Consider the following 24,463-nt stretch of genomic DNA (forward strand, 5'->3'; position numbering starts at 1 on the left):
TATATTACTAATTAACTTTAAGAATTAAAACATTGGATTTAAGAATAATTATGCTAATGATTATGTTTTTTTATAAGATAGCTAATGATTATGTTACTAAAATAATAAGATTGTGTTTAGATAATGTAAGAATGATTTTTCAATTATCAAACAAGTGAAATAACTGATGCATGATTTTGTGTACCCATGATAATTTTATCTAAATTGAGAGAGATTATGTCCAGGGAAAAAAGTTATATTAGAAAAATATTTAATATATGATCTTCAACATCTATTAAACTAATAACATGAATATTTTCATATATTATATTATAACCAATTCTTAACTATAAATATGTTATTATATTTAATATTAATTAAAGAAATACAACTTTTGATTAAAAAACTCATTAATACAATTGATTAAGGTGACAAAAGAAAAACTATTAATATAATAAGGTATTGGCAAGAAAAAAATGTAAATAGGATGTGTATTGACACGAAACGTAAAAAATGGAGAGTGCAAATTGCAGTTGCAGGAGAGGATATGGTATTGGTGGTAGATGGCAGGCAGCGGCGGCGGCGGCCTCCACTGCAAATCCTTCTTGAAGTCTTCCCTTTCTCCTCCATACTCCAAACCACCGCCCTCCCTCTCTCTCCGTCATGGCACCCTCCACGCCACGCTCCTCAAACGCGACCAAGACACCCATCTCTCCACTTACCTCAAACTCAACCTCTTCCCCCACGCTCTTGGTCTTTGTGGAACTCTTGGTCATCTTGATATGGGTAAGCAAATCCATTGCCATGTGGTTAAACGTGGCTTGGGATGTAATTTGGAAGTTGGAAATGCAGTTGTTAGCATGTATTTTAAGTGTGGGAGTGTGGATGATGCAATGAAGGTTTTCAATGATATGCCTTGTACTGATATAGTTACATGGAATACTTTGATTTCTGGCAATCTTATGCACAGACAGGGGGATAGAGCATTGGAAATATGGGTGGAGATGCTGCAGGAGGGCATGAAGCCTAACCAAGTTACATTTGTTTTGATCATTTCAGCTTACAGGAAAACTAACTTAAATTTGGTTGATGATTGTCGTAGTTTGTTTAATTCAATGAGAACTGTTTATCAAATTGAGCCCACATCCAAGCATTATGCTTCCTTCATCAGTGTTTTGGGTTACTGGGGTCTTCTGCAAGAAGCACTAGAAACTATCAATAACATGCCTTTCCAGCCTTCTGCTCTTGTTTGGCGCGCTTTGCTTGATGGTTGTAGATTGCATAAGAATGCGTTGATTGGAAAATGGGCTGCTCAGAATATTCTTACCCTAGAACCTAAAGATCCTTCAACATTTATACTTGTTTCAAATTTGTATTCTGCTTCTGGGATGGGACCGCTCTGAAATGGTCAGGGAGGATATGAGAGAAAAGGGGTTTTGCAAACACCCAGCTCAAAGTTGGATCGTTTGTGAGAAGAAAATAAATACATTTTATCCGAGAGATGGATCACATCCACAGGAGAAAGATATACACAGAGGTTTGGAAATTATGTTCTTGGAGTGCCTAAAAATTGGATATGAACCTGACACGAGCTTTGTTCTCCATGAAGTAGAGGAGTATCACAAGAAAATTTTTCTATTCCATCACAGTGCTAAACTGGCAGCAACTTATGGGATGCTGATGACCAAGCATGGAAAACCCATTCGGATTGTAAAGTTTCCTTCTTTGTGGGGACTGCCATTCATTCCTAAAATATGCATCTATTGTCACAAAGAGGGATATATTTCTGAGAGATTCTTCTGGATTTCATTGTTTCTCCAATGGCCAGTGCTCGTGTAAAGACTGCTGGTGAAACACTAGTTCATCCAACTGGTCACCATCATTCATGTCATGATGTTTGCTGAATAGTTTTTTTTTTTTTAAGTTATAGGATAGCAATGTTATATGAGAGTAGAATGATAGATTTTATGTAGATGTTACTACCAATTTTGTGGGACCAATCAAGTGGAAGGAAGATGCTTCTTACAAATGCTTTTGGAAAAAAAGTTAGGAATTAGAACTGCACAGCCTCGTCAGAACAAAGATGTATTTTCTTTGTTTACTGAAAACCTTCACCGTGTATGATCTGTCACAGTTAGGTATTTAGTTATATACCAACTCAGCTGGGTATTTTGTTGGGGTTTCGACTTTTGAAAATTTTACTCCAACTGCATGAATTTTTAATGTTCAGGTAACTTTTTTTAATTCATTTTATTAATGTTCTGTGCTGTGTCTTCCTATTGTTGTATGTACACCAGAGTAACACCTGCGTAATTTGTTCTTTAACAAAAATCGAACATTCAAAAGGTGAAATAATAGGCTGGAAAGGCATTGGCCTAATTGTGTTGCAGTTTGCACAGCTATGATCTCAGGTTATGTACTTCATGGACTGAACATTGATGCTATAAACACTTTTAGGTGGATAATTCAAGAGGGAGTGGTGCGTAATTGCCTAACTATGATTAGTGTTTTGCCAGCTTTTGCTGCTCTGAAATTAGGGAGAAGTTGCATTGTGACATTCTAAAGAAAGGATTGGAGAGTAAAGTTAATGTGGATCTGCCATCACTTATATGTATCCAAAATGTGGAAGACTGGATCTTGCTTATGAATTTGTCAGAAGAATGTTCGAAAGAGATAGTGTTTGTTGGAACTCAATGATTTCAAGCTTCTCACAGAATGGGAAACCAGAAATGGCCATTGATCTTTTTAGTCAAATGGGAATGAGAGGAGCCAAGTTTGATTCTGTGAGCCTATCTTATGCTCTCTCTGCTTCTGCAAATTTAACAGTACTCCATTATGGGAAAGAGATGCATGGCTATGTGATACGAAATGCTTTTAGTTCTGACACATTTCTTATGGAATGACTAGACAAAGTATGCAGATGAGATTTGTATTTATTTTTGTAATGTGTAATTTTACTGCAATTAAATTCATATTGATTTTTAAAGGTTTGACAGATATTAAAATAAGATAACTTGTATTTTCTGCACTTATATATTACGTGTATATGGACTAAAACCATTACTTGTTAAGCTATCAATGTATATTTATCATCTGCCATAAAGTTGGTCAAGTTGAAAGCATTTTCTAAATTTGAGAACACTTTACAAGCTCTAGAGGCAGCTACTTTACTTATTGATGGCAAGGCTAGCAAGGGTCTGCACAAGTTCCTGCGTGCTCTTTGTGAAAATGAAACACTAGCTAGGTGTGGCTGATTCAGAGCTTGGGAATGTGATTAAGAAGAAATTGGTGGGTCACTTAAGTTTCCCTTAAAAACCTATGATATGACATTTTACATTTCACTTATCTAATAGCTAACTTGATTATTTATTTTGTTGATCCTTTCAGAAAATTGACTGTATTTACAACAATGCAGTTATGGAGTTGATGAGTGGTGTTAGAAATCAGTTAACTGAACTCATATTTGGTCTAGCTATTCAGGACATGGCTCCAATGAGCTGGGGTTTATCTCACAGCTTATCCAGATACAAATTGAAGTTAAGCGCAGAGTAGGTGTATTTTATGATTATAAGGAATTGATGTTATCATTGTACTCGCTGTACCTTTTTTATATTCTGTTTTCCTAGCTAGTATATTGACATCACTGTAGATTTGTATTGTGTTGAGGTCTGTATCATATTCTGCTATTCACCAAAGAAATTCTCCCCAAATTTGGTAATTGATTGATATGGATAAAAATATCAAGGTATTATTCCAAAGGTGGTGTGATGAATTTGGTTTTTGTAAATCACATCGTGTGAGGAAAGTAACATAGTTAAAATAAGAGTAAGGAAAATACTCAATAGTACGAAGGATTTATCGCACCAAAAATACGAAAATGCAAATCAACGGCAGTCCGTGATTCTCGTTAATTCTTTTTTACAGTTTTTTTCTTTTCATTTAATCTTTAACCAATAAAACAAAGCCACATGTATTTGGTACTGTTTCGTAGATATTGTTTCATACTTAATAGCAGTACTGTTGGAGTAATTATTTGTTTTAACTTCTTAGTAGTTGTCATTTTTTATCTTGTATTTGAATTCCATCGATATGCCCTTTATTTCAATTTAAACTCGTTTGGATCATGCTTTTTAGGAGGAAAGTATTTCTCATACAGGACTTCTATCATTGTCACTAATTATATTAAATGATGTTTTATATACATACACCAGATCAGTTATCTAGATTTCTTAGTTTGCATGTTGCCTCATACCTGTGTTGTTTTCCATTGAGGACCAGCTTTTTTTGGGTGTTCATGTCTTTAGGAAGTTTATCTGACTACTTTTTTTTGCATATTTGAATAACACACCAAAGTAACAGTTTAAGCATTTAACAGTACACAGTTGTTTGGGGTGGGAATAGGATGAATCTTTGAACCTTTAGAGGTGGACCTTATAAGCAAGATTTTGTCTATTATTCATATTTCTAAATCACTGAATTTGGTATGATTGAGTTTTGGTAATGGCAATTTTGACCGATGCAATTCTTTTTCTGGTGGAAAAAAAATTGTAATGACAGTTTTGACCAATGCAAATGATTGTTCATTGTGTCTTTTTAGTTTTTGTTTGATACTTATTAATAACTATTTTCTGTCTTAAAGATTTTTTTTAGGTGGATACCATGATTGTCCAATCTATTGGTTTACTTGATGATCTTGATAGAAATGAATATTTATGTGTTGATAATATAAAAATATTTATATTATTAACTAATAAAAAATTATAATTTTTAAACTTACCATACAAACTTGCTATCCATACATATACTATTTACTCTTGTTTAAAATTTCATTTTACAATGTGACTGATGTAGTAACTGTGTTGTTGGAAAACCAGACACTGACAGAAAAGAAAGAAAAGGGGGAAAAAAATCAAAAGATTGAAATTTTACTGAATAATAGAAAGTAATCACACAATAATCATATAGTATTGATTTATATATCAGTAAAATCGTCAATTGTTTACAAATTAACCATGTGTTATCTCAGTTAACTAGATGACTATCAATTAAAATCCAAACAATATTATATAACATAAAAGTTGTCATGAGTGGCTATGTTTCATTTTCCCTCCACTCGGGAACACGAGAAATGGGCATAAATATTTTGCCTGCCTCTCCACCTCTGCAAGAAAAATTGTGGAATGTGGATCCAATGTGTTGAGTATTGACCACATCACCCATTAAAGAACACAAGAACAATTCTTGTTAACAATAAATATGTGAGTAACCAACCGCATATCCGTTGCTGTTCAAATTTGGCAACTTGCCAATTCCTTTCATTTGTTTGTACCTTTAATAATATGGAGGGTCAGCAATATCACGGAATGGAATGGCATAGATAAATTTCAGAACAACGTTCACGCCACGCAGGGCATGTATATGAATGTTAATTTGCTGGCATGTGGTACGAGGAAATAGAAATTACTACTACTTGGTTTATGTATTTATTTCAGTAATGGTGGAAATACGCATCAATATTTATCGTCAACTCTGCTGCTGTGTCGTTGCGTTAAGGAGTGGAATATAATGAATTAAATGACGCACTATTGTTGGCCTTAATTTGCCGCCACACCGCAAAACTTGCTTTCTTTAAATACACCAAAAAGGGAAAAAAAAATAAAGAAAGAAAAGTCTTTTTTCACACGAAAGAATATAGTACATTTTTTACGCCAACGGCAAGGATCCCAACATTTATAGTCTTGAAATATTTTTTCTCCGAAATTGACAAATATGAAGCCAATCTGGAACAATAATTTTTTTTTGGCTGATCGAACTTCAATCCAATTTGTTGAAAACGCTTTATGAAACAAAGAAGCTGCCCCTCCATTTTGGTTATATATTTGAATCATAAAGACTATAAAATAGACATGATGGAACACAAATGAGAGTTAAAATAATAGCAGTTATTTTAATTTAATAAGTGATTTGGAATCCAATTTTTTAAATATTTAATTAGTCTTGAATTTGATTCTTAATATGTGTCTGTATTAAGGATTCAGAACAAAGTTTTGTCATAATCTTATTCAACTTGAATATCTTCAAAAAAATAAAAATACATGTGATTAATATAAAAAAATAAATAATAATTAGAACTTAGAAGTCTAAGGAATGAGACCCGGCGGCACAAATATATTACGTGTCAGTTTTTATTAATTTGTTATTAGCCTATCAGGGTCATGCAAAATAATAATAAAAATTATTGTAAAATTTCAATTCTGCAAATTAGTGTGAACTGGTATCGCCGTTTTGGATTTAGTGAAGCTCTGGAGTATGTAGCGTCCCTTTCGTTTGGAGATATGTGTGTGTGTGGGAACCATTTGCACAAGTTGGGTTAAAGCAAAAGGTATAGAAACATACGGCACTGAAAATTATATATAAGACAGAACATATCTTAATAGTTAGTAGAGAGGAGAAAATAAATAATCATGATAATTTTTGTTCGTACAGTTATTGTTTAATGAAAATAGATTTACCAATATAAATACTATAAATTTATGTTAATAATATGATATATAAACAATATATATAGTTTTATATAAACAAAGACTAGCAGACAAATATATTTATATTAATAGATAAGTATACAATTATTAAATAAAATAGCATAAGAAATTAACAAAAATTCATATATGATATTATTAGTATTGGCTTATAATATCTATATTACCTTATAAATTATTGTTTAACTAAAAGATATATTAAACAAAGTAAACACTTAATAATTAAAAACTGACCAGAGTTTGAGCTAGTGATAAAAAGCTAATCGAGATAGATAGGTTTTAACTTTCGATTTTCTTCTATATCAAACACATCATAAGGTGTGTGGATGCGATCGAAGAAGAAAAAGATTGAGAGTAAAAAATAAAGGAATCAAGAGAAAATAATAGAGATAACAAGAAATATGATGAGAATAAAGAAAGAAGTAGAAAAATAAAGCGAAAATGAATTAGAGGATAAAATAAACAATTGCTGCGGAAAAATAATATATTCATCAACAATTTAATTATTACTCATAGTAAAAGCATATAGGCCGATAGTGAGTACTAAAAAAATATATCATTTATTAAAATAATTACATGAAATGTATTTTTAGTTAAAATATATTTTTATTATATTTATTTCTAGACTTAAATATAAGTAAAAGTAACTGATTTACGTGCTAATTAAGAATGTTAACATTTTTTTTTTAATTTTACTGATCTCATTTGAAAATATTTTTTTTTAAGTTATCTTTCATTATAATTTGACATCAAAAATAAAAAATATATATAATTAAAAATAAAATCTCAATTAAATAAAAAAAATATTTTAAATATAATAACATTAAATAAAATAAATTAAAATCCGTTTATATTTTCATTCATTATTCATAAATTTTCTTTTTATATAAGTTAAGAGGAAGTATTAATATTTTTAAAAATGTTTGGGGACAATTGGTGCTCTTTTCTTTTCTTGCATAAGAAATTATGAGTGTTTTTCGTTCCATTGAATAAAAATTAATTTTAATTATAATACATTATTGTTATTAGTATAAAAAGAATTATACATAAAAAAATAAAGAATAGATTCTTTTATTAAATAAATTATTATCTTAACATATGAACACAGAAGTTCTTCTTCTATTAAAATGCAATGTATGTTTACATAATTACATTTAACAATTAATGTGCAATTTTTTTTCTTAAAAGAACATTACTTCATGTTCTTAAAGTTTGAAGAGAGATAATAAAATTACTATTTTATTGGACAACACCAAAATAAAGAAATATTCTACAGCTCTTTATCGCAAAGTTCATCAATTAATTAACCTTCCCCGGTAACAAAATAATGTCACTATACACCCATTCAAAACAAGATGCTGAGCTGTGCTTGTGCTTCAGTTCGTGTGTTGAGAAAAAAATCGTTCATTTAATAAAATAGCATTATTTCAGGACATTTTTTTCTTTTCACAAATTTATAGCCTAAACTTTCCACTTGCCAAAAATAAGAAGAAAAGCCGAAATTTTCTACTATCGATTAGTTGGCTGCTTAAAAAGAATAACCTTGCATAAAACCGTGACGTTATTCTAAGCATTAAAAAAATGATAACATTGACCTCTAATTCCCGCTGATGAAATAAATGGGAGGTGGCATGCATCAGAGAGTTATGACTTGTGAACTACCTGCTTAATTACCCTTCTGCTCCTCATTCAATTTGTGAATTTGTTCTTCTTTTCACAGTCTTGTCTTCTGTTTTATACTCTCAATTATAATAGTACATTTTCAGTATAAATATATTTTACTCAATTAAACCCCTTGATTACTATTCTGTATAAAATAATTAAAGATAATAAAATCACTGTACATGTATCATAAATACCAATATAAAGTAGATATTTTAATGAGTAATAATATTTTAACATTTTGATATTTTAAATATTCAATCAATACTTCTTATTTCTCTCTATTTTTCTTCCTACCACATCATATTACTATTATATTTATATTTTTTTCTCTCTCACTATAGAATAGCATTTGTATGTCTAACTATGTGTATCCTATTTTAATATCCTCCTCAAATTCTATTCTTATGTTTGACTATTTGTACCCAAAACGACACATTTGAAGTGGATTGAAGTACCAAAACGACACGTGTGGAGCAAAACACCTCGCATGAGGGGATGAATAAGTGAGGCAAAAAAGAAAAGGGTAAAAACGGAAATCCAAAAAGTTGCATGCAAAGACTCGGATATTGACTATTGAGGGGAAAATGTGAGAAACGCTTGGCCTGAGATCGCACCCATTTATTACCAACACTTCACCATCATATTCCTCTGCCTCACTCTCTTCTAAACAAGTAAATTCTGTCTTCCTTTTTCTTCTTTCTTTCCATACAAAACAGAAGCATGAGTTCTGCTACCACAGTATTGTAGGTAGAGAACAGAAACCACCTTGTTTCGGAATTCTGTTGCAAAATTAAGAAGGAAGAAACATACTCCATTAATGGGTGGTGTTAGATGGGGTCGTCCAGAGTCATCTTCATCCATGAAACTCTTCTTGCTCATGGTGCCTCTGGTACTGGTTGCAGGGCTTGTTTCTGTATTGGGTCCTAACCCCTCTAGTTGGCTTTTTAGTGCAAACGCACCTGTGTTATATTTGGAGGGCTCTGTTACTTCCTCTTCCTCAACTAGTAGTGGTGCTGTGACTGTGACCAATCCTTCCGAGGTGAAGCAGAGAGAAGGGTTAGTGGTGGTGGCCGTGGAGAATCGTGGTGGAGAGAAAGTTATCTCCGATGACACTGACTTCAATCACTCTTCTACACCTCCATTTTCTGTTCAGGCCATACAAACACCTCAACAACCTGTAAGACCTTTTTCTTCTTACTTTCTTTTTAATTATTGTTAGATTACTATTTTGATTTTTTTTAATCCTAACTAATTTGGAATTTGGCTGGAGTAGTTAAGTAAAGTCTGATAAAAAAATATATTTTTTCAGATAAAAATCGAACTTGGATAATCAACTATTTATTTAAGTTGAAGTAACTTCAGCACTTGGATAACCAACTATTTATTTGTGTTGAAGTAACTTCAGCACATTAATCGCCAAGAATTGTTTACAATTTTTTTATACTCAAACACCTCAAATAGATTTTTTTTTTTTTATTATCTCTAAAAAAGTTATTAAAGAAGGGGTGGGATAGAACAAAACTTAAATATAGGTTCGGTCTGTTGACTGTTGGTAATTTTATTCAACTAGAATTGATGTTTTACTATGGCAATCCAAGTAATAAAGGTATGCATTAAAAGATTGTGCATATTACCAAAGTAAAACTCCAATTTTTATTGGAAGAAAATAACACTAATAATTCCTCTGATGGAATAATTGATAAGTAGCACTATGGAAGCAAGCTTCTCTGATGGAATTTTTACAAAATGCCAGATGATTCTTATGTTCAAGAAGGAAAGAATGTACAGATAGAAAGAAAAAAGTGTAACCAAAGCCATTGATTTTTCTTTTAATTTCTCTCTAGCTTTTTAAATACTACTATATGCAATTCTTTGAGAATGCCAATGACTAGTGACTTTAACCTTTTTTCTTTAATTTTGCAGAAAAGGTCGAAAAACTTAAATCATTTTTTTCTTTTGGGATATATAATATCAGAATGACGAGAGAGATGTTATTACATAATTTCACTATGTTTTCATTTAAAATTTTAATTTTATAGGAAATAAATTTAAAATAAGGAGATAACTAATGCCTCAGTTGAATTTAGTAAAGGAAAGGAAAACATCGAGCGCAGATTGAAATTGTAAAATGAAGATAAATTTCGAACGTTCCCTGTCACGAGTAATTTTAAATTACTAACATTTAACGTAACCTCAAGTTTTCGTCTACGCACCGCTATTATATTGATATATAATATACAATAGTATTTGCTTTATATTTCTTCTTTTCGAGGCAATTTTTCTCGGTGAAATAGAAGGATTTGAAATAATGCAAATTGCTGTATATCAACTTGGATGTTGGGTCATAATCGTTGCCTTAGTGTAGCGATCCAAGGAATTATTTACGGATTTGAGGATTTCAGACTTAAAATTTATGAATATCATGTCCCCTTGTTGAATTAACTTTGTAAATACGCAAAGAAATGTGATTGTATTTATCTTTTAAAAAATAGTTGTCGATTCCGTTTTTTAAGTTAGGGCAATAGACAAGGTAGGTTACGTTAATTTCTGGTGTATTATATTGAATTGAGTTTTCAGAAGCTACTTGTTAGGTAGAATATTCTAAATTTCTAATATATTGAAATTAAAATCTTATCCTTTTGTGAGTTTTAAATAAATTAAGGTGATGATGACCCATCATTTTATTTACAAGAACAAGGATGAGCAAAATGTTTCGCAACTTTGGGCCAACGTGACTGGTGTGAATGAGTCTTATCTTCCACCAGAGAGGCCGAAGCTACAAAGAAAATTCAGCATCTTAGATAGAACCGAAGCTGGTCTAAGACAAGCTAGAGCTGCAATTAGAGAAGCAAGAAACGGGAATCAAACACAAGATATAGACTATGTTCCAGTTGGACCAATGTATAACAATGCTAATGCATTTCACAGGTAAATAATGCACTGCCTTATTTTCAATCGGCTAAACTGTTATTATAAACTTTTAAATTGTTATTATAAACTCCTCACAATGTTTTGATTATTACGTATTAAAATAAATAAAATAAAATAAAATTTGCTGAACTGTTATTTCCAAATATACTCCTCTACATAGGTGTGAAATTGAGGGGGTAAACACTAGAGAAATTTTTACCAAATCATGAGTAACTACATTAGTGAAACATCACATTTTAATCCAAAACCTTAAGATCGGATTTTATGAATTTTATTCTTACTTATCTGGTATTTAACTTTTTCATCTATTCGATGTGAGATTTCATTTCATACTTAGACTCCAACAATTTTTTCTTTAAGTGAGTTTCTTTCACATGATAGTCTTTCTTCGCGATCATTTTCAATCTACTATGGTCTTTAGAGTTTCATCATAACTGTTTCGTCTTGTCTAATCATTACTACCAACATGTTCTGATATCTTGCACCGTCATAACACTCATTAGACCAACTACATAGCCTCCATTTATGGCTCACCTGTCAAGAAAAGAAAAACTTTATCCCTATCTCCATGGATCTATCATTAAATTCATTATACTTATTTAAGCCGGTCAGCAAGTCTAACTATTAGCTTTGATACCAATTGTCTTAAAATTAAGAGGAATAAATATCGAAAAAAATTTCATGGATGAACCATGAATAATTACATAAATGAATTTGGTACTTTAATCCAAAATCATAAAATGATACTTCATATATTCACACTTATACTCCAATCCAACAGTAACATTCACAATTGGCAATAATCAACAAGTAATTATGTACTGTAAGATTGCAATTCCCACTCACTTAATGGGCACGACTAATTCTTAAGTGCCACAAGCACAGTAACAAATAAAGTATATTACCGTTATATTGGTCTAATATAAATTAACTTATTTTATTTTTGCATATAACAGGAGTTACTTGGAAATGGAGAAACAGTTCAAAGTATTCGTCTACGAAGAAGGGGAACCTCCGGTTTTCCACAACGGACCTTGCAAAAGCATATACTCCATGGAGGGAAATTTCATCCATGCTATTGAGATGAATGACCAATTCCGAACAAGGGATCCTGAGGAAGCGCATGTGTTTTTCTTACCTTTTAGTGTAGCAATGCTGGTGCAATTTGTCTATGTACGTGACTCTCATGATTTTGGCCCCATAAAAAAAACTGTCACGGACTATGTCAATGTCATTGGCGGAAGATATCCCTATTGGAACCGAAGCCTTGGAGCTGATCACTTTTATCTTGCTTGCCATGATTGGGTAATTACATCACTATTACTTACTCATAAACCCTCGTTAATTTTGGCTTAAATATTTTTTCTTGTAATTTAGTATTTTTTATTTTTGTTTTTGTAATTTTTTTTAGTTCTTGTAAAATGTATTTATTTTATTTTTCATCTTTCAAATGTTTTAGATAATATTTTGAACAATAAAAAAAATGAATTTTTTTAGAACGAAAATGAAAAAAGTCCTAGATTGCAGGAGAAAAAGTATTTAAACCTTAAATTTTTTTTATTTAATGGGGGTATGTTAAATTAAATTAAATACTTAATAATGTAATGTTGTACAAATATTAAATTGTTTTTCAGGGGCCAGAGACATCACGCTCCATTCCTAACTTGAACAAGAATTCGATCCGTGTGTTGTGCAATGCTAACACCTCGGAGGGATTCAAGCCTTCAAAGGATGTCTCTTTCCCAGAAATTAATCTCCAAACCGGTTCAATAAACGGTTTCATTGGTGGGCCATCTGCGTCTAGACGTCCACTTTTGGCCTTCTTTGCTGGTGGGCTTCACGGCCCAATTAGGCCCGTTCTTCTTGAACACTGGGAAAACAAGGACGAAGACATTCAGGTTCACAAGTACCTTCCAAAGGGTGTGTCATACTATGAGATGTTGAGGAAGAGCAAGTTCTGTCTTTGTCCTAGTGGGTACGAGGTAGCAAGTCCCAGAGTGGTGGAGGCAATCTACACAGGGTGTGTGCCAGTGCTCATTTCAGACCATTATGTGCCTCCATTCAATGATGTTTTGAATTGGAAGTCCTTTTCCGTTGAGGTTTCGGTTAAGGATATTCCCAGATTGAAGGAGATTCTGTTGAGTATTTCTCCAAGGCAGTATATAAGAATGCAGAGGAGAGTTGGACAAGTTAGGAGGCACTTTGAGGTACACTCTCCACCCAAGAGATACGATGTGTTCCATATGATCCTTCATTCTGTGTGGCTTAGAAGATTGAACTTTAGAGTCCACGATGACCAATAGTAACTCGCTCATTAACGTATTAAGTTTCTGATTAGTTTGGCAATGTAAGATTGTGTGAATGTGTGATTCTTTTCCTGTCCTGTATAAATTTTAAATTTGTCAGAAGTAAACAATAAAATTAAAAAAATCCCCACATTAGGTGCCACTGTCCATTATTTACTACTACTGATCGGACCAAAGATGTTTACATATCTTGTAGAATCTAAACTGTTCCGCAAAGAAATATTTGTAGGAAGTATAGGATTATTATATGCATTAAGTTTATATCATCCAAGGAATGTGCGAAGAATAGATATGGCTTAATAAATAAAATTGAGATTATTACTTTTGACAATTCTACTTTTCTTTAATTTCTTTCTTGATTTTCTTCAAAAAAAAATATTTCTTGATTAATTTAAGAAATAATTTTGTATAAAATTGGGATAAAGTTTGGATAATTAATAAATTTTTATTTTCACGTAGTCTATTCGAGTCCAGCTGAATTGAGCTTTAACATGCTATCGATGAAGTGTGAATAACATCATAGACTCATACCGATAAAAAGAAGAAAAAAAACACCATCATACCCTCATTCAATTAGAGGTGGCAAAATGGATTATCTGATCCAATATGAGCTGGTGATCTGTTCCGATGCGGTCGCAGAAGGTCGAGAAGACTTCACTCTAATTTGAACTTCAAAAATGAAGCTCAAACCTGAAAAATTCCAACTTTTCAGGCTTTTGACAAGTTTTGCCTACTAACCCCACATTGGATCATAAATAGACTAGACAAAAAAAAATCTTATTTAATTATGACTCAAAATTTAAAGTACAAATCCTATATATTATCAGGCAGATTTTGGTTGGTTTGACTATCCCAGCCAGCCTGTTTTGTCAGCTTTACATTTATTAATTCAAGTATTAAAAAAACATTATTCTTTATGTAAAAAAAAAATTGTTCATATCTTGTGAAAGACAAAAAATAGTTATTAATAGAATTTTCCTTCTTTAAATGATTTCAATAAATTAATTGAAATTCATTTTAATTTTAAAACATCAAAAGTCTAAAATAAAACAAAATATTAAATGACTAAATATATAATTGATGAGATTTTAAATATAATTTGTTGAGAAAGAAAAATACTGGTGCTTATTTATTGATCAAAGGCCTAGTCTAGAAAAAACAGAATCATTCAATAGAAGGGTTGTCAGTTTTATAGACAAAATTATTGTTTACACTTTTGATGATAAAAAATACGCATATTAGGATAAGTTATACAAATTTAAATTATATTTAACAATATAAATAATCTTATCAAGCTAATGCGGATTAACACATGTAGTTAGAGAACGAATCTTCATCTCATCCCTCGCAACGTGCCTTGGTCAGACACGCGATCTGTAATCTGTGTAATGGATTTGATTTTGTTTCTGATTTCTGATAGACATGGAGATTGGAGATACTAGTTTTATAGATAGATAGATATCACCACCGAGAAGCATCACTTGCAACGTGCCACACTTCCATGCCTGCTAAACATGGAGAAGCATCCTCGAACTGCCATTTCCCTCCACGTGTCACTCAACCCTAACATTTTGTGCTTCTAAACCATATATATCCATGACCAATTGCCCATGCATCACACCACCTTCCACAACCTGTTCATTGAAACCCACATCAGTCACAACACTGTGCAATCATCATAAAGATCGATGGCGTCGAGACGGCAATTCAAGGAGGAGAGAGCGGAGGCAGCGGCCAAACTGGCAGCGAAAGACATCGGCGATATCAACAGAGCAAACGAGCGCGACGAGGGGTACGACTTGCGGAACGAAGCCAACTTCAAGCAAGCACGAGCGGAGGCAGCTGCAAAGCTCGCCGCGAAGGATCTGGAGGACGCTAACAGATTAAGGGACAGCACTCTAATCAACACTACATGTCATGATCACGATGAGAACAAACCCAGTTTGATAGGGTCCATGTTAAGAGCCGCCAAGGAAGCCGTGGTTGGCAAGCCTCACCACGACGAAGTTGACAACAGCTCAGGGTTTTATGAGAAGGCCAAGGAAACAAAGGTCGACGCGGCTGGGTCCAAGATGGGTGAATACGCAGATTATGCCACACAGAAGGCGAGGGAAACGAAGCAGAAGGCAAAAGAAGCAAAAGACTATGCTGCGGATAAGGCTAAGGATGCTAAAGATACAACAGTGCAAACCGCTGCTAAAAGGGCTATCGGTTTCTTCTCGGGGGGCAACAAAGACCAAACAAAGGTTATTTATTTAATAACTTAATTACTATTTGTTGTTGCATGAATGTATGTAATGAATTGTACGTGGTGTAGGAGGAGGAGGAAACGAGTCGGAGAATGCAGGAGGTGAGGGTGCAAGATAAGGAATACGGAACGGGACGGGGTGGAGAGAAGTTGGTGATAAAAATGGAAGAGTCGAGGCCAGGAGCGGTGGCGGATGCGCTCAAAGCAGCCAATAAGGCCATGGACGGCGTTATGGAGGAAGAAGGCGTGCTTCATGTGGAGCGTCGTAGAGAGAAAATTTGATTCTGATTGTGATCATCATCGTGCAATTTATGTGCTGGTACTACTAAGATGCATGGGGATCGATCTTGTGTTCTGTAGTAATAATAATGTATTTGTTACCTTTACTACTTAATGGATCCTCTTTAATTAGCTTTCATCCTCCTAAAACTCTTCTCATCTTTCATTTTAAGAATGTGTACTTCTTGGTTTTGAGAACATATAATACATGAAAATCGGGTTTGGTCATCATTCTTCACTCTTCGTCGAGTAATTCCTATATCGACACATACTTAATCTATGACATTTAGACATATCCAATTAACTTTATGGTTTTGAGAATATATAATATATGAAAACCGGGTTTGGTCATCACTCTCCACTCTTCGTCTCAAGTAATTCCTACATCGACACATACTTAACTATCATTTAGACATATCCAATTAATTTTATGGTTTTGAGAATATATTATATATGAAAATTGGTTTTGGTCATCACTCTCCACTCTTTGTCTCCAATAATTCCTACATCGATACATACTCAACCTATCACATTACATTTAGACATATCCTATTAACTTTATGGTTTTGAGAATATATTATATTTTGAGACATATCCAATTAACTTCATGTGTTAAAAATAATAATAATCACGTAATTTATTTAATCACTATTATTTTTTATTTTTTAACTAAAGTCTAAAGACCTTTTTGTAAATTTAATATTTTATTTTTAATTAATTAGTGTATCTTAAAAAGATATTTTAATCCTTTTTGCAAATTTAATATTTTATTTTTAAATAGTGTATGTATGTTAGAAAGATATTTTAATCCACAATTAATTCTTAATTTTCTAATTTTAAATCTAACTTTTCCTGCTTTATTTTATTGCTTCAATTAAGTCAATCATAAATTATTCATAATTTCAAGTAACAATATATTCTCGATCTCTAAAATTTTATTTGACGCTCCAAATTTTTAATGATTCAATCATTCTTTTTTGGGTGAATGTTGACTTCTCACTAACCAGTTCACTTGGTGATGGTAGTCTAGGAGAATGTTGACTTCTCACTAACCAGTCACTTGGTGATGGTAGCCAAAGAACAAAGGACTACTGCTAGAAGGCTATTGTGGAGATGGAGACGAGGAGGATGACGATTATAACTACGTCAGTATACGTTTTAATTTTTTGTGATGAAAGACTGCAATAATTTGCCGTCCTTGTTTCTTGTTTGAGGTCAAATTCTCCTTGATATATGACGTTTTTGAACTTTTCTTTCTAAAGTATTCAAGTTTTACTAAAAAAAATGTGAGGATGGCAGCTAAGATTGATAGAATGTAGAAAAAATTAGATTTAGAATTAGGAAAATTAACAAGGGATTGAAATGTTTTTAAAAATATATTAAATTAAAATTTAAAATAAAAATATTAATTTTTTTTAAAAAAAAACTCTTAAAGTTTTTATTGTAAAAAAGAAAAATTAATTATCTAAAATTAATAAAATCTCTCTCTCCAATTTATCCCGTTCCTTTCGGTCTTTTCAATTTTGCACCCCACATCCAATTGCAACTCCAACGTGAGTTTTTGAGTCTTTCCAATATAATTTGTTTTTGAGTTTCATGCTTTCGAGGAAGAGGGGGATTCTCATGGTCATCCTCTAATGGGAGATCTTAATCGCAGCATCTTGTTGCTTGTTCTGAACGAATAAATAGAGAGGAAGAAAGAGGTGAATGAGACGAGATTGACAGAAGAGAAAAATGTTTTTTTTTTTAAAAAAATTAATGATGTCTAAATTTTTAATTAGATGTGTTTAAATATGATGTATTAGGTAATATCAAAGAATTACTCCTTCATCCCTCTCTCCTTTACAGTTTCTCTTTGTTCAAGCCTACACTACAAGGTCAGCCTCCGTTTGCATTCTTACCTATTAAAAAAACTTATACGGTGAATCTATAGAGAGAGGAAGATTAGAATTTTTCCTGTAAAAATAAATTTTGAGTGTTAATAATATGCTATGCCTGATTTTGAAATATAATCATTATGGAACCTTGAATCTAGAAGATTCAAGTCTTCAAGAGACAAGACCAATTAATCTCTAGTATGACCCACTAGCAGGATGATGTCAAATGAAAGGAAAATTATTGTGGCAAAAAACATTACAATAATTTCATATGATCCAAAGGCCTATAATTTCAGAACGATATCGACTTTTTGTTAGAAATATATTTATCCTCAATTTTTCTTTAATCTCATTTTTTTATTATATCACTTTTTTTTGTGAATCTTTATTATATCGCTTATTAATAAAATCTTTATTTTACTTTTCCCTTCTTCCCTTTTCATCCCAATACATGTCAAAATAAAATTTTAGTATAATGAGTTAAACAGACACGAGCATACTAACATCACAAGTAAAATTTTATTCAGATTTATTACGTAAAAGTCTTGGATTCATATTTCTTACAAGTATTAGGTTTTTGTACATGCATGAAAAGATACAATTGAAAAAGAGATCTTACGTGGTCAAGCAATTGATTGTAAGTAACTAAAAAAAATTAAATGAAACCCTAGGTGGTTGCCCACTTCAACCACCTCAGGGCCACCACCGATCACCATAAGCTCCGTGGTCAAGCAATTGATTATTGCACTGCTAGCACGGTTTAATTAGCAAGCCAGGAGCTGAAATCTCATGTAGCTATACGTCATTCCAGATTAAAACAATTTTGTCATGTTTTAATTACCGAAAATGATAGTCTCATAAAAGTAGTATTGCATCGTTGATTTTTGAGTTTTAAATTGTGAACATTTAATATTAAAAAATATATATGCTATATCATCAGATTTTTTTTCTAGTTACTTACAATCACTCTACGTGTAACTAACTATCAGAAAATATGAAAAAAAATTAATATATTAAAATATAAAACTATTTAATATGTATATTTAATTTTAATAAAATACATCTTAACTTATGTTATCTTTGTGAAAATGATCTTTTGGTATCTAATGGGTATTATTGATCTTGGTTGACTCTATAGAGGAAAATATCAAAACTTTAGGCTAATTAGATACTATGATACAAACTGTGTTGGTGAACAAATTGAAAGGAAAATTGGAAAAATATTAGTGAGGAATGACATTTCATTGAAGTCTTCTAATATAAAATAGTTTTATGCGGCAGACAAATAAAAAGTCACAGTTAACCAGATGATTTATAATTCGATAACAATCCAAGTTATTTTACACTATAAATCTACAACTTAGTTTCCCATATAATTTATATATTTTGATTGTTTTATTTGTTATAAATTTTAATTATATAAAATAAAACTTTATATTTTATAATCCCATTAATTCATAAAAAAAGATGAAGTATCAACCGTTAAGTACTCTTTTTCATACTCAATTATTAAAGAGGTGTATTGGATTATGATTTTAAAAAAATATTTGAGTATAAAAATGTTCGGTGTATTTTAAAGATTACATAGAAATATTACGACTTATAATATTTTATTAAAAAAATTTTATGTTAATTTGAATTTTAATGAATTTATATTTTAAGAATTTAAGGAATTTGAAAAGACTTTATAAATTTAAAAAAATTCTGGAAAATTTAAAACAACACATTTAAAATTACAATAGTTAGTGAAAAAAAATAATGAGGTTTGAATAAAAAAAGTAAACCTAATATAATTTTTTAATCTTTTAATAGATATATTAATTATAATTTTATGTTCCCTTATAATGACATTTCTTGCAATAACATTGTTTCATTCTCATTCTTAGATTTGAACAATTGATTTATACATTGATTTTTTTTTATTTTTTTAACTACTATAATTATTTGATGATAAATCTAATGACATATTTAAATGAGATGCAATAATAAATATATATTAGAAGGGAGTAATAAGGGTGAAAAATTGACAGTTAATGAGTTATGTGGATAACGAACTTAAGATTGGCAATTATAAAAATATTACGTCAAGTGGGTGATGAACATATTATAACAAAAACATGATTAGTCTTAAAATATAAGACAAATATTCATGTAATTTATAAAATAAAACAGAAAGTACATAGGGGAAGAAGTATATTTGATATTTTTTATTGCAAAAGAATAGGAAAAATATATATGTAAAATATGCCGTTGAACATAATATTTTAAAAAAATTATTTATTTTAATTGAAAGAAGATGAAGAAAGTTAAAAAAGAAAAATTTATAAATTTGTAGGTTTTTGAATACCCAAACCTATGTCCGGACTAAAAAAGTAACAAATTTCAAATTTTCAAGGACGAAATAAAAACTAAAAATTTTACAATGAGACTCCAAATATTTCAATATTTATAGGAACAAAAAATATATTTTAACCTATAATTTAAGTTTTAAAAAATGTTACATATATTCAGATTTATCAAAGTCTAACTCTCGGAAAAAATAACACATTTTAATTTTACGAGAATAAAAAAACATATAAATTTTTTATAAAAATAAATTTTAAATTTTTTAATATTTATAAGAAAGAAAAATATATTTTAATCTTATAACAAATAACTTTTTTTTAAAAGGAGAACAAATATAATATTATGTGTGACTGGTCTCGTTTTGTGTACTTTTGTTAATCAATTATTAAAAGTATTATCATATAAAGTTTGGCGAGCATGATACCATTCCATTTTTTTTTCTATGATGATACCATTCCATTTTTTGATAACAATTAGTTAACATTTTTTGAAAAATACTTATTTTTAGAAGAATAAAAGAGTTAATTATGTGTCCCCCTTAGTCTCGTACCTCTTGTGTAGTTTTGTTATTAGTCTGTTTTGGTGGATAACAACATAAGACGTACGCATGCCATAACGTGACTATCTAATATCTATCTCCTTCAAGGTTTTTACTTTTTTGTTCCTCAAAATCTGGCCGCTACCCATGTCCACCAAAGGCTTCATCATCTATCTCCTATCCTCTTTCTCTGTCGCGCTTCTCTCTGCGTTGTTACTCCCCCGAACCAGCAACTACAAACATTATTCGTCAATATCTCCTCCCTCGCATGATTATGGATTCGGAAACGATAAACTTTGGCCCGTATGTTACACCTCTCTTATATGTCACGTTATCGACTTTATCGTTGTGGCGGTGAAAAAAAGATTAATGCTTGGTTTGTTGGGGTTGCAGGAATTGAAGGTGGGTTGGAGAGTTGCGTTGGCCACAGTTATTGGGTTTCTGGGATCTGCTTTTGGAACCGTTGGAGGGGTAGGTGGGGGTGGCATTTTCGTTCCCATGCTCACTCTCATTGTTGGTTTTGATACCAAGTCAGCTGCTGCTCTTTCTAAATGTAATGATTACTTATTTTCTCTTTCATTTTATTCTTTCTATCACGTTGTTGTGACTTATTAGGCCTTTTTGCTTTTGGTTTTGTGACTTGTTTCAGGTATGATAATGGGGGCGTCAACAGCGTCCGTTTGGTATAACCTGAGAGTGCCTCATCCAACCAAAGAGGTACCTATAATAGACTATGATCTGGCCCTTCTTTTTCAGCCCATGCTCATGCTTGGTATTACTGTTGGTGTCGTCCTCAGTGTTGTCTTCCCCTACTGGCTCATCACCGTTCTTATTATTATTCTCTTCATTGGTCAGTGTCTCTGTTTGTTATCTGTATTAGCAGAAAAGTTTACTTGCAAACCAAACCATGTTTTGGATAAACCAGTTCTTAGTTGGTCTATGCTGAAAAATGATGGAATAGGTTCTTTCACTTTTTGACAGGTTCTTCTTCAAGGTCTTTCTTTAAGGGAACTCAGATGTGGAGGGAAGAGACTCTTCTCAAGGTTAAACTTTCACCACTTAAGCTAAGACTATGAATAAGAATAAGTCCTCAACAGAAGCAATCTCATTAGTTCTCTCTTTATATTTTTGTGTTTGCTAATTGCAGAAAGAAATGGCCAGGCAACGAGCAACTTTAGTTAATTTTCGTGGCGAACGTAAGAAAAGATCATACTTTTTCATCTTTATTTGGGATTAATTAGAAGTAATCTTTTCTACTGTATAGTAATTCAACCATTTTCAAATTAATCACTAGATAAAAATTTGGAAATAGAAATCGTTAAAGCCTGCCCTGTCCCCAGTGTACATGTAACTTTTCAAAATGATTTAATTTCTTTGATCGTGTTACGTGTGATAGTGACTATATTTCATGAAATAGGCAGTTCTAATTGACACAGAATATGAGCAGTTGTTTCCTAAAGAAGAGAAATCATCTATGGTATGCAAACTTATCATAGTTTTCGTTGAGTCGTAGTAGGTGATGAGTAGAAACCTGACTTCTGTTTTTTTGTTTTCTCCCTTAAATGCCTCAGCAAATTTTTTGTTTCAACCTCAAATGGAAAAGGATTTTGATACTAATGTTCGTGTGGGTTTCTTTCCTACTACTTCAAGTCATCAAGGCAAGACCCCCCTCTCTCTGATTCACAATTTCACATCACATGTCCATTTATTATTTCTTTGTTTTAAGTTTATTTATTGTTGGTCTGCAGAATGATGTAAAGATCTGCAGTGTATGGTATTGGGTGCTTTTCTGCTTACAGGTATGATAATGACAGTAACATCAATTACACGAGCACAACTTGTTACTTAACTTTATTATGCAGTGGGGTCAAAATGTCAAATCAAACTTATTGACATGCACCTTTCTTGTTTCCAGTTTCCTATTGCACTTTTGGTGTTTGGCTACGAAGCAGTGAAGTTGTACAAGGGTCACAAAGAGAGAGTGAGCACAGGAAACCCGGAATCCATATGTGAGGCATCAATTGAATGGACTGTTCTGCACATTTTATTTTGTGCACTATGTGGAATCTTAGGAGGAACTGTTGGAGGCCTACTTGGTTCTGGAGGTGGCTTCATTTTAGGCCCTCTTCTCATTGAGATTGGTGTCATCCCTCAGGTAGGGTGCATGTGCACGACACACTTTGATTTGGCATTAATGTTCAAGCAACTTGACTTCCAAGGACGTGTTGTTGTTCAAATTGCAGGTTGCTAGTGCTACAGCAACGTTTGTGATGATGTTTTCATCATCTTTGTCTGTGGTGGAATTCTACCTTCTCAAGAGGTTCCCCATTCCTTATGGTAATTGTTATCATCTTTTTTCAAGCTTACATCACTTTGCAATGTCTTGCCTTTAAATTCTCAATGTCTGCCTTTTAAGAGGTGAAAGATGTCAACATATATGGTCCACCATATACGATATTTGTATTTAACCATCATTTTTCACTTTCCTTCCTTTCCACTCTAGCTACATGCTATATTTTCACCGGATTCAATGCATTAACAAATTTTAAAATAACAACCTGTAGTGATCTGATCTGCTGTATCTGTTTGTATGCTAAATGTTGTTGTCATATTTCTTTTGCAGCATTATACCTCACCGCAGTGTCTGTTTTGGCTGGCTTTTGGGGACAGTATTTTGTAAGGAAATTGATGGTAATTCTTAAAAGGGCCTCAATCATTGTATTCATCCTCTCAGGGGTCATTTTTGCTAGCGCTCTCACCATGGGTAAAGTAAACCATATTCAAAGCCAATTGCTGAATTTATATAGTTTCCGCATTAAAGTTCTACTGTAATACATGCAGCAAATGTAATGTAACCATTTTCTTTTCAGGTGTCGTTGGCATTGACAAGAGCATTAAAATGATCCAACACCATGAGTTCATGGGTTTTCTAGACTTCTGCAGCAGTCAATGATATATGTAGTGTGCAGTAGGTGGCAAACAAAAGCAACATTGTGGAGTCAGTGAAAAATGCTTGTAAATTCAGGGTAGAACAATAGCAACATTCATGAATGGTGGTCAAAGTCTAGTTGACCAACAAGGAGATTCTTCCTCTTCTAGTAACAAATAAGGCTAGCTTGCCCTCCCTAGTGTGAAACACTGTTGGTAGTTGAGTGTTAGCTACTGGCTTAACACTTTTCTCATTGCAGTGCAACATTTATTTGATATGTATATTTGATTTGTATATTAACTTATTAATTTATATAAGAATGAAGAGAAAACATACTCCAAATGTTCAAATGATATCAAAAGTATTTCATTATATTTTATTTGTTCTTGAAATTATATAAATTAATGCCATATTACAATTTTTTCATATTGTGGTTAATCATTGAACAAAATATGAGACGAGAGATATAATTTTTTCACACTCATATGGGCTGATTTACAGAGCCCAAATACTAAAATGGTAAACAGTATTGCTAGGTGCACCTAGCATTCTTTAAAAATGACAAAATTGTTCCTGCTAACTTCTCACCTTACGGATCAAGTTGATCTGTAAGTCTTAAAAATTAACTTACGGATCAACTTGATCCGTAAAAGACTTACAGACTTGATCCTAAGTCTTAAAAATTAACTTACTGATTAACTTCATTCGTAAGGGGTATTTCTGTCTTTTCGTAGTTAGGCTGAGTGCACCTAGCAGCACTCAATGGTAAAATACCGATTATATGGAATATAGGCCCAAATAAAAACACATGGACACGTAAAGTCTT

General features: G+C 32.1%; 4 protein-coding genes across 4 annotated transcripts; all 4 read left to right on the forward strand.

Moving 5' to 3' along the window:
* The first annotated feature begins 463 nt into the window (after window positions 1-463).
* LOC106797211 (pentatricopeptide repeat-containing protein At5g03800) lies at window positions 464-3,622 on the forward strand. The gene is made up of 2 exons (XM_014771396.3): window positions 464-3,267; window positions 3,367-3,622. The coding sequence occupies exon 1, from the start codon at window positions 543-545 to the stop codon at window positions 1,380-1,382; it is 840 nt and encodes a 279-aa protein (XP_014626882.2). The 5' UTR covers window positions 464-542; the 3' UTR covers window positions 1,383-3,267; window positions 3,367-3,622.
* A 5,120-nt stretch (window positions 3,623-8,742) lies between these two features.
* On the forward strand, window positions 8,743-13,555 carry LOC100806278 (probable glycosyltransferase At5g03795). Its single transcript, XM_003553527.5, has 4 exons — window positions 8,743-9,360; window positions 10,876-11,111; window positions 12,071-12,419; window positions 12,749-13,555. The coding sequence occupies exons 1-4, from the start codon at window positions 9,001-9,003 to the stop codon at window positions 13,415-13,417; spliced, it is 1,614 nt and encodes a 537-aa protein (XP_003553575.1). The 5' UTR covers window positions 8,743-9,000; the 3' UTR covers window positions 13,418-13,555.
* A 1,473-nt stretch (window positions 13,556-15,028) lies between these two features.
* On the forward strand, window positions 15,029-16,079 carry LOC100806808 (late embryogenesis abundant protein ECP63). The gene is made up of 2 exons (XM_003553528.5): window positions 15,029-15,666; window positions 15,738-16,079. Exons 1-2 carry the CDS (start codon window positions 15,109-15,111, stop codon window positions 15,948-15,950), a joined length of 771 nt encoding a protein of 256 aa, XP_003553576.1. The 5' UTR covers window positions 15,029-15,108; the 3' UTR covers window positions 15,951-16,079.
* A 4,658-nt stretch (window positions 16,080-20,737) lies between these two features.
* LOC100807336 (sulfite exporter TauE/SafE family protein 4) lies at window positions 20,738-23,974 on the forward strand. The gene is made up of 12 exons (XM_003553529.5): window positions 20,738-21,011; window positions 21,102-21,261; window positions 21,358-21,558; window positions 21,690-21,751; window positions 21,856-21,904; window positions 22,130-22,185; window positions 22,280-22,366; window positions 22,457-22,507; window positions 22,624-22,863; window positions 22,952-23,045; window positions 23,332-23,472; window positions 23,579-23,974. The coding sequence occupies exons 1-12, from the start codon at window positions 20,856-20,858 to the stop codon at window positions 23,659-23,661; spliced, it is 1,380 nt and encodes a 459-aa protein (XP_003553577.1). The 5' UTR covers window positions 20,738-20,855; the 3' UTR covers window positions 23,662-23,974.
* Window positions 23,975-24,463: the final 489 nt, after the last annotated feature.

The sequence above is a fragment of the Glycine max genome, chromosome 19 (assembly GCF_000004515.6).
Source record: "Glycine max cultivar Williams 82 chromosome 19, Glycine_max_v4.0, whole genome shotgun sequence".
Lineage (NCBI taxonomy): Eukaryota > Viridiplantae > Streptophyta > Magnoliopsida > Fabales > Fabaceae > Glycine > Glycine max.